Source organism: Juglans microcarpa x Juglans regia, chromosome 1D, assembly GCF_004785595.1.
Source record: "Juglans microcarpa x Juglans regia isolate MS1-56 chromosome 1D, Jm3101_v1.0, whole genome shotgun sequence".
NCBI classification, from domain to species: Eukaryota; Viridiplantae; Streptophyta; class Magnoliopsida; order Fagales; family Juglandaceae; genus Juglans; species Juglans microcarpa x Juglans regia.
Window position 1 is genome coordinate 3,722,417 of NC_054594.1, and position 9,872 is coordinate 3,732,288.

A 9,872-nucleotide genomic window follows, 5' to 3' on the forward strand; every position below is an offset into this window, starting at 1 on the left:
TTTATAAATCACTGGTAAAAAGATATGGCATCCGATCTACAAATAATGTTTTGCAGCGTTTTTTGGACTTTTAGCGGCAAATTTGTAACGCTAAGAAAGCTCAAATTCCTTGTAGTGAAATTTTCTGCTAGAAGTTCATAACATTACTGATTTGCAAATTTAGATTCCTATATATCACTCATGTCGCAGCAATAAAGAATCAACGAAAGCCTGAAACTTTTCTATCAACTAATTCATAAAACATATTTTTTACAAAATATTATTTATTCTTCCAACCGGGCGCTACGTGCAGGGGCATACGTACGTGCACATAGCACCCTTCTAGTATATATATATATATATATATATATATATATATATATATATATACGGCATTACAAACCCCTCCATTCCTGATGAGAAAGAATCTCATCTGATTGGAATTTTGCGGGAAAGACTTGGACCAAATCACCTGCCACGTGTGCATGAACATGCACGTGTCCATGAAGAAAGACACGTAGCTCTTTTGCTTCTCGTCACCTTCTTCTATATAGACCCTCAAATTCCAACGCCATGAACCCATGATCATTTCATCTCAACAACTTTCGTCCCTAGATCATCTGCAAGAAAAAACAATGCGGAGCATAGCTTTAATTTCACCATTTTCATTCCTCTTTCTTTTGTTAATTCTCTGTCAGTACTCTTTCTTTAATTTGCATGCAGCAGAGGCTTTTAATGTCTCAGATGTGGGGCCTCTGGTGAAGAAAGACGAAAGGAGGTCCCTTGTTGCGACCGAGTACGGAGAGGTCACAGCCACTGATATCAGTGATGGAATCAGAGGGCTATACCACCTTCAGTTCATCACTTTGGAGCCAAACTCTCTCTTTCTCCCAGTACTCCTCCATGCAGACATGGTCTTCTATGTCCACACAGGTGCATGGTTTCTTAAAAGATTGTTCTCTATATATAGATGATTATGTATAATTGCCTCAGCATCTATGGCCGGTACGTTTGATTTTCATTAAAAGTTTTTTTTTTTTTTTTTTGGTTACTTTTTTGTATGTGTAGGAAGTGGGAGGTTGAGCTGGGCTGAAGATGATGACAATCAAATGAAGAGGGTGAATTTACGTCGAGGAGATATCTACATGCTCCAGGCAGGTTCTATCTTCTATGTGAAGAGCAGATTAGAACCGGAGCGCAAGAAGCTTAGGATACATGCAATATTTTCCAACACACCTGATGACTCCTATGTATGAGTCTACTAGCTTCTTAAATAATTAGCAGACCTCCTTTCTTGTTACATATCTTCATTAATTTCTCCTTTTTCTTGTCATTTTTCCAGCAGATCTGAATGAATTAGTTGCCTAGCTAGCTATTAATTATTGTCTTGCTATTGAATTGAGTTTAATTTCTAAAACCACTATTACAGGATCCGTTAATTGGAGCATACTCGAGCATTAGAAACCTTGTCCGAGGCTTTGATCAGAGAGTCCTACGAGCTGCTTTTAAGGTATAAGTTTTATCCTGACATTTGCCATGCTTTTAAGGTTAACCAATCCCGGACAATTAAGGTACTAAACTATCAGATATTCTCTTTTCAATACTTAAACATAAAACATTTTTAATTTTAAATCTAATTTTTTTCATTTAATCATTACTTAATTATTACACTTTTTTCAAATTTTTAAACAAAATAAAAATAATAATAAAATTCTTTCAAATTTTGAAATAAAAATTATATTTAAATAATTTTATAATAATTCTATTTAAATTTTTTTCTCTCATTTTTTCAAAATTTCATAAAACATCCTAATTCAAACTATTTCATATTTTAAGATATTATAATCTTAACTCAAACTATTTTCACACCTATTATGTGATATTCTATCTTATCAAACGGCTTTGTGTGCACAATGCTCATGTTAAGGTTAACCAATTTTATAAGTTGCATTTGACACGACATTATCTGCTTTTTTTATCTTTTTGTTGAGATGATATCAGATTAACTTTATGGTACGTATCCCAGTTACCAGGAATATCCTCTGAACCACTTAATCATTTTTAGTTTCTTTTTTTTCAGAAGCGGAACCTTGAGATGTTTTTTAATGTGTAATAATGTAAGATTTACTATAAACGATGATGTTTTATTTATTTTTTCTCAAGGTCCCTGAAGATGTCATAGAAGACATAACACAAGGGACCCCAGCACCAGGCATAGTGCATGCGGTGCAAACAAAGGAAGAAAACTTCTGGGAATTGGAGGCTCGGTTCCTGAAAGTCTTCCTTGGAGGCAAAGGCGGCCTGACATTCAACAAGAAGAAGAAAACAAGAGCCTATAATATTCTTGATGCAGACCCAGATTTCGAGAACTGTAACGGGTGGAGCCTAACAGTGACCAGAAGAAATGCAAATTTACTGAAGGGTTCCAATATTGGTCTTTTCATGGTGAACTTGACAAAGGTTAGTCATGAGTTGTGGCGATTAACACCTTTGCTTTGTTCGTAATTGGAAACTCAACTCGTAATTCTAACATTTGTTTTTCTTTGGAAGGGCTCAATGATGGGGCCCCATTGGAATCCAATGGCAACCGAGATTGCAATTGTCTTACAAGGGCAAGGGATGGTAAGGGTGATTTGTTCAAGCAGTGCTAAAAAACCAGAGTGCAAAAATATGAGGTTGATGGTCAAAGAAGGAGATGTTTTTGCTGTACCTAGGTTCCATCCCATGGCTCAGATGTCTTTCAACAATGACTCGTTTGTTTTCATGGGATTCAGCACAACAAGAAGTAGAAATCACCCTCAATTTCTGGCAGGAAAGAGCTCAGTTCTTCAAACTTTGGACAAACAAGTCTTGGCTGTATCCTTCAATGTCACCAACAGTACGATTGATCAGCTTTTGTCTGGGCAGGCTGATTCATTCATACTGGAGTGTACTTCTTGTGCTGAGGAAGAGAAAATGATATTGGAGGAAGAAATTGAGCGAGAAAGGGAGGAAGAGGAAGCTAGGAAGAGAGAGGAAGAAGAGAGAGAGAGAGAAGAGAGAGAAAGGGAGGAAGAGGAAGCGAGGCAGAGAGAAGAGGAGGCTAGGAAGAGAGCGGAAGAGGAAGAGAAAGAGAGAGAAGAGCGAGAAAGGGAGGAAGAGGAAGCTAGAAAGAGAGAAGAGGAGGAGGCTAGGAAGAGACAGGAAGAAGAGGAGGCCAGAAGGAGAGAGGAAGAGGAGGAGAGGAGGGAGGAAGAAGAAGCAGAAAGAGAACAAGAAGAAGAAAGGAGGCGACGAGAAAAGGAAAAGGAGCAAAGACAAGAAGAAGAAGCGAGAAGAGAGAGAGAAGAAAGGGAAAGTGAAAGTAGGGAGAGAGAACGAGTAGAAGAAGAAGAGAGGCAGAAAGAGGAAGAGAAAAGGAGACAAGAAGAAGCAGAGTGGGAGGAGGAAGAGGCCAGGAGAGAAGAAGAAAGGAGGAGAAGGAGACAGGAAGAAGAAGAAGCAAGAAGAGACAGGGAAAGAGAAAAGGAACGGAGACGGTGGGAAGAACCAAGAAGAGGGAGGAAAAGAAAACGAGAAGAAGAAGCAGAGTGGGAGGAAGAACAGGGAAGGAGGAGACGGGAAGAAGCAAGAAGAGAGAGGGAAATACAAGAACCTGCTGGAAGACAACCCGAAGAAAGAGAAGAACAAAGGAGACAGAATGAGAAAGCTACAAGAAAAGAGCAAGAGGAGGAAGACAGTAGGGAAGGTGGCAGAAGAGCTCCGAGGATGCGGTGGATTTGAGAACTGGATACCCAATTGAATTGGGTATTTTTCATCAAATCTAGCATGCATGTCGGATGTCTTTATTTATGACGTCTTTTTGGTAGAATAAGCTTTCTGACCCATGTCTGTACTGTTTGATAGTTCAATAAGTTCTACTTCAATAGATGTGATGAAACTCTTCTGATAAATGTGTACGAAATTCTGCATCGGTAACTGAAAATAAACATGGCTAGAGGCAAATTGTAATTCATTTTCAGTCCTACGCCCTGTTTGGATTCGGACGGTTTATCACCTCGTCGCAATTTTTATAAATTTTTATATAAAATATAATAAATAATTCAATTTTTTAAAAATTTTAAAGTAATAATATTATTATTAAAAAATAATATTTTATTTAACTCATTTAAAACTATATTATCTCATCTCACTATCTAAACATCTAAACCTGTCCTACAGAAATAAGTAGTGCTATTTTGCTACTGAGAATAATCCAGTCCAAGTGATCGCTAGGTCAAATTGATCTTTATATTTATTTTTTAATTTTTTTATTCATATTTTTTTATCATTTTAAAATATTTTAAAAAAATATATTTTTAACATATTGATAACTATTTTCTTAACTATTAACTATTTTCCTAGGTGTAGTTTCCTATGATATGGCAAGAAGCACAGTGCTATTTTCTCCTCCAAAGCTCTGGTGTAATTAGATGGACACAATTGACTTTTGCCCTCCAGCCAGTTAAACTACAGCGTGTGGATCGTATCTTAAAATTGACCAGTCCTATCCTCCTGAGTTATTGTTAACCAGTAAAAAGTTTCCCAGTTCATATTGCATACAGTAGGTCACGTTGGACTAGGACGGAAAAAAATAAATAAATAAATAAATATGCGTTGCTAATATGGTTCAAAAAAGTTCAGCTCTTCAGAGGACCGAATATAAGCAAGATATCAACTACAAGTTCCCGGGAGTTTCACGGCCAAAATTTTTTAAGTAATGGGCTTGGAGTTGGAGATGAGAAACTCACACACCTACAGAACTAGTTACATACGACACAACAACTGTGATGTCGTCAAGCTTGCCTCCATAATAGCTGAACCCGGCCTCTTGAGCAGCCGTAGAAAATGGTGTTGGCCGATTTCTATCGACGGCTCGCTGGCGCGCCAAAGCTGCTATCTTCTGAGCAGTTACTTGAGGTTCCAAGCCAGCTCTCACCGCATGAACAACAACAGCTGTGACCTCGTTATTATACAGGTTATCGAATAATCCATCTGTTCCAGCAATAATGACATCCCCAGCGGTGACGGGAATTGTAAATACCTGGATACATCGATCCCAGAAAGATGGTTAAGTCTGTGACACTTGAGTGTACTGATTAAGCTGCTGGTTTAATTGATGAATACTATCGGTGGGAAAATACTGAAGACATACCTTTTTTTTTTTTTTTGACAAGTATATTCAAGACATATCTTTCTTAGCTTTACTTCAGGAAAAACGATATTTTCTTGTCATATTAGTAACCCAAGCTGATTTAGTTAACAATCTCTTAATTCAAGGGTTCCAGAATTATGGAAGCCTAATGCTATGCAGCTTTTCAGAACTCATGATCCAATTTACTTCCTTAACCAGTTAACCTCCGTCTAGAATTTAAATGTTGTGTTGGAGAGAGAGAGAGACAGAGACAGAGACAGAGACAGAAGGCACCAAATATTCTCCAACAATGACCATGACAGCAGCCTTATAGGGTACTATTGTCTGTGTCACTATGGCATGTATAAGTTCTTACGTGACAGAAGTAAGCTGAAACTCTTTTTTCTCGAATATATCCGGAGCAATATGTCACAGACACTAGCACAGAATGCATGCTTGCAAGGTATAGAAGAGTTAGCTGACCTGACCAGAGCTGGGTAGATCACCCCCACTGCCACTCTCCAGCTGAAATGTAAAATTGAAGCCATGCTGCTGCACTGGGGATTGGAAGACAATGCATCCATCTCTAACCACTACAAATCCACTGTCTCCTAGATTAATAGCATGCAGTCCCTGCCAAAAGAATCAAACAGAATAAACCATATTGCACGTGATGAAAAATTTCGTTATAATCTCTAGAGTAAATTAATCAAAGGGCACATAAAGAAAATCAAACATGGATGGCAAGAATTTGCTAAAGGTTTCTGTGACCCGCACCTCCATCACATATTCCATTCAGATTTTAATTGTGCCAATGCCTGCAGTCTACCACACCATTCACAGTGATTTCATACTGCTAAAAGTTGCAACTAGGCAGCCTTTTTGCCTTAAGAGGCTTCCAATTAAAAGGGAAAAAACAGAACAGTTGGGAGTTTGCAATAATCCCAGGTGTACGAAGTAAGAAAGTTATTTGCAGTAAAAAAAGATTAAATTTCTCGTACATGATACAACCAAGAGAAAGGGCTTACATTTTTCAAAAATGTCACTTGGTTGAAGACATAAACAGGAGTAACACTCCAGAAATTCAAAGGCATGAAATCTGCTAATCTAGAAAGAACAGAAAGAGGGAAGAGCCTCTGTTCCGCCACAACTGCTAAAACTTCAGTTAAGTTCGTAAATTTAAGCGTACATGTAGGTATCAAGACAAGACTCGCAATTATGTGGAGAGATATATGTGCATGTATACAAGCATAAACAAAAATTATATGTCCTAAACGTCAGAAAAAGGCCTGAGAAAGTCATATCTTTTATAATCAAAAGCATGTCCCCAAACAACAATATTTATAAAACATTCCAACTTCCATAGGTATCAAAACCCAATAAGAGTGACAGGTATAGGGGACTTAAACTGGAGTACCATCCTCTGCTTAAAAGATGGTGGCTAGTGAATATGAGGAGGGAGAAAACCTCATCTGTGAGAGCAATGATACATGCTGTTGAGGAACCTTTGGCCTTTGTGCTTGAGTGAGCCTTCTCTAACACCCTGGCCGGGTCAATAGAACCCATGGGCTCCTCCTGAATTGCAGCCACCGAATAAGACATAAGTTCACGGGCAAATAGTCCTGCATCAACACCAACATCCGCCCAGCCGCCTACACCATCAGCAACACCAATTGCTTGCTCATCTATGCAAATAAAATGAGCATCCTCTCCACCTTTCTCTTCCTTATCAGGATGTGGCAGGTAACATGATCCTGATATTAGCTTCAGGGTTCTGTCCCCCATAATAATTCTGAACAACCAAACAAGATATCCATGTAAAAACAGTGAGAAACAACAAAAAGAAAACTCCGTTGTAAAGCTACAGAAACCCTCCTCTTTCAGACTGCTAAGCCCATTTGACAAAGTTCAAACCCTCTCCCAGCGAATTTTGTTTTCCCTTTTGGTATTAGGAGAAGGGGGACCCGCACACAGTCCAGACCACAAAAGGTGAATGATAATATTCATTTCATAGGCATAGTTTGTTCCAGACCCACCAATTCTGTTTCTAATTAGAAAATAGTGAGTACATGCTATAGAGGACAACCTTAAATTGTAGCATCCATAAATCAACTAAATTGCCCAATTAAGTACAAAGCAAATGATAGACAATGGAGATCATTAATCAATCAATTAAGATGACTAGGAAAAACAAACGTTGAAGAATATGAGAGCGCATACTGGCCAGACAAAATGGTGGAGTCCACAAGCTGTTCATCACGAGAATTGCTGTCAAAAGAAACATCAGCCCCTGTAGAATAGCATGCAGAAGATGAAATATGGACATTCTTTGAACGTGGCTTGACAAATAAACTGGGGTCATTATTCCACCGCAAACTGTCAAAACTAAAATTCCCACAGATAAGATGACTGCTGGGCTGTTTTTGCCTTCTGAAACTCAAGGTAGCTTTGTGGCATCTGCTACGGCTTCCATTGTTGTAAAAAACACCAGTAGGTTTTGAGAATTCTAATGCATTTCCGCAACTTGTGATCAATTCATCGACATAAACATCTCCCAATAAAGCTTTGGAAGTAGAAGCAGTCATAGATTTTCTCTTGCCGTCACAGCCAAGAGGAAACCGAGAAGTGCCAGAGATCAAAGAAGCTGAATATGGCAAGGAATGCAACAGCACTGAATTCCCAAACAACAAATCCCCAGGTCCAAATAGCAAATTTATTGAACAACGCCACCCACCTCTTTGCTGAACTGTTGCCCGAGGGAAAGCAGAATAGATAGTAGTATTCAGCTTTGAGAAAATGCCAGATTGCATCTTAGCCTTGTAGATAGAATGCCCTTAAATCAGTTACTCTCTCCAAGAAAATCCAACCTTGGATATCATCTAGAACATAAGATATCATTATCCCCTCACCAATTAACATATACGCAATTTATGCAAAGCCTTCGCAATTTATGAAGCCTACTATGAAAAGAGAAAACGGGGTATTACAAGGCGTGAACGCTAAAAGGATGCAGAAACACACACAAAGGCAGAGATTGTTAAGAACACAGTACAAATAATTAAATTTACCTCTTCATAAGCTTAAACTTTTTAGACAAGTGGTGATGTTTATATAGTATTAGAGCATAAGTCCTGATTTTAAACCCAACTCTATACTCTATCCTATTTAATTAAATATTTCACGTGTTGGGCTCATTTATTGAGGTAGAGTCTAGCCCACACACGAGGGAGAGCCTGGCCCACACATCAAGAGAGCAATTCACTAAAGCCCCGTTTAGATAGTGAGATGAGATGAGATAGTTTTAAATTAAAATTGAATAAAATATTATTAGAATATTATTTTCAAATATTATTATTATTTTGAGATTTGAAAAAATTGAATTATTTATTATATTTTGTATGAAAATTTTAAAAAGTTGTAAGATCGAACAGTTTTTGTATCCAATCAGGGCCTAAGATGGCCAGTTCCACCAAGTTATTTAACCGAAAACAAATCCTCTGGCCTTGAAAAAATCTAGCGGCCAAAAGCTATCTGGGATGTTGCTTTCCTTTCTCGGAATTAAAATTAAACTCAGAAAACAACAGATAGTGAACTTAAACTCATACTCGAGAAAAAAAAAATCGAACTTTACAACATTACTTAAACATAACCGAATTACTTGGAAATAATTATTTACATAGAAACAACCGAACCCATTTTTAAATTTGTTAGCTTAAACAATACAGAATCCCAGAAGCAGAAACAGCATGCCCATTTAAAAAAAACTGCTTAAGTATCCCAAAACAAAACCCCACAATCTATGCATTTCTAGCCCTAAGTAATCGAAAAATAAACCGCTTTAAAAATCGAACCGGTAGAAAAAGATTGAAGTCTGACACATGATTATCAGAATTTTTGAAAAAATCTCACCTCGTTCTTACCGAATACGATATTTGAGCCCTCCCTAGAAAACAGCTCCGAATGTGATCTATCCAGAGAAACACTCAGCTGGCTGCATAGAGAAGCTCCTCTCCCCTTCCGCTTCTGCGTAAGGTCCACAACAACCTAAAAAGAACCAGGTGGGACCAGAGGGTCATCGGTATTGTACTTTTCTCCGATAATTTGTTGGACATAAAAGTCCCCATGAGCGCGCGCAGAAACAGGAACATAGTAACCATTAAAATCGAAATCATTTATAGGTATATGGTAATTTAACATTTTTAAGCGCGAAAACGTTGAATCCTGGCACGTGATAAGAGGCACGTGGCTTCACCTATATGGTAATCTAGGTTCTGCCTCTCTTTTTGGAATTATCTATTAAATTTTGGATTTATTTTTTTAAAATAAAATTTAAAACATAATGAATAATATCGTATTTCAAAATAAAAATTAAATTGGTTAGGAAATATTCTAGCTATATATGAATTAGACAAAAATAATCTCATAAAATGATGTGATATGATGTAGTTTGTTAAATTGTAAATTTATTTTTATTGTAAAGTAGATATAATAGATTACATAAAGTCATGTTAGTTTATAAAATTACTTTTATATAATTTATTTATGATTGTAACAGTACGATAAAAATATGAATATAACATTATCTCAAATATTATGTTTTGTTATGAATAATCTTGTCCTCCATGCGTTATAATAAAGTTTTTTATTTCAACTCTAGCTTTGAAGTTTAACTCATATCATAGTGTCGGGAAGTTATGCTCATAAACATTGTAACACTCTCAACTGATAATGCTACACTAAT

The 9,872-nt window shown here is 37.2% G+C and overlaps 2 protein-coding genes across 7 annotated transcripts; one reads left to right on the forward strand and one right to left on the reverse strand.

Moving 5' to 3' along the window:
* The first annotated feature begins 556 nt into the window (after positions 1-556).
* On the forward strand, positions 557-3,887 carry LOC121252912 (vicilin-like seed storage protein At2g18540). 2 transcript variants are annotated; one of them, XM_041152757.1, is made up of 6 exons: positions 557-912; positions 1,048-1,229; positions 1,409-1,489; positions 2,143-2,439; positions 2,530-3,517; positions 3,596-3,887. In XM_041152757.1, the coding sequence occupies exons 1-6, from the start codon at positions 561-563 to the stop codon at positions 3,739-3,741; spliced, it is 2,046 nt and encodes a 681-aa protein (XP_041008691.1). In that variant the 5' UTR covers positions 557-560; the 3' UTR covers positions 3,742-3,887. The 2 variants fall into 2 exon arrangements, with proteins under 2 accessions (XP_041008691.1, XP_041008700.1); XM_041152766.1 differs by having other exon boundaries at positions 2,530-3,499; positions 3,578-3,887.
* A 738-nt stretch (positions 3,888-4,625) lies between these two features.
* Positions 4,626-9,192, reverse strand: LOC121252924 (probable protein phosphatase 2C 80). Of its 5 annotated transcripts, XM_041152807.1 has the most exons (6): positions 9,041-9,192; positions 7,866-8,088; positions 7,352-7,775; positions 6,599-6,923; positions 5,615-5,764; positions 4,626-5,041 (listed from the first exon to the last, which is right to left on the reverse strand). In XM_041152807.1, exons 2-6 carry the CDS (start codon positions 7,939-7,941, stop codon positions 4,745-4,747), a joined length of 1,272 nt encoding a protein of 423 aa, XP_041008741.1. In that variant the 5' UTR covers positions 7,942-8,088; positions 9,041-9,192; the 3' UTR covers positions 4,626-4,744. The 5 variants fall into 5 exon arrangements, with proteins under 5 accessions (XP_041008741.1, XP_041008712.1, XP_041008720.1 ...); XM_041152778.1 differs by having other exon boundaries at positions 7,352-8,088; XM_041152786.1 differs by having other exon boundaries at positions 7,352-8,010; positions 9,041-9,189.
* Positions 9,193-9,872: the final 680 nt, after the last annotated feature.

What these genes read in the sequence shown, in the direction of transcription:
- LOC121252912 (XM_041152757.1), top strand. Translation starts at nt 561, where the DNA reads ATGATCATTTCATCTCAACAACTTTCGTCCCTAGATCATCTGCAAGAA. An exon ending in TCCTACGAGCTGCTTTTAAG is followed by an intron (nt 1,490 to 2,142) that starts GTATAAGTTTTA and finishes TTTTTTCTCAAG; the next exon opens with GTCCCTGAAGATGTCATAGA. An exon ending in TCATGGTGAACTTGACAAAG is followed by an intron (nt 2,440 to 2,529) that starts GTTAGTCATGAG and finishes TTTCTTTGGAAG; the next exon opens with GGCTCAATGATGGGGCCCCA.
- LOC121252924 (XM_041152778.1), bottom strand. Translation starts at nt 7,941, where the DNA reads ATGCAATCTGGCATTTTCTCAAAGCTGAATACTACTATCTATTCTGCT. An exon ending in TCCACCATTTTGTCTGGCCA is followed by an intron (nt 6,924 to 7,351) that starts GTATGCGCTCTC and finishes TTGGTTGTTCAG; the next exon opens with AATTATTATGGGGGACAGAA. An exon ending in TCATTGCTCTCACAGATGAG is followed by an intron (nt 5,765 to 6,598) that starts GTTTTCTCCCTC and finishes TTCTTTTGGCAG; the next exon opens with GGACTGCATGCTATTAATCT.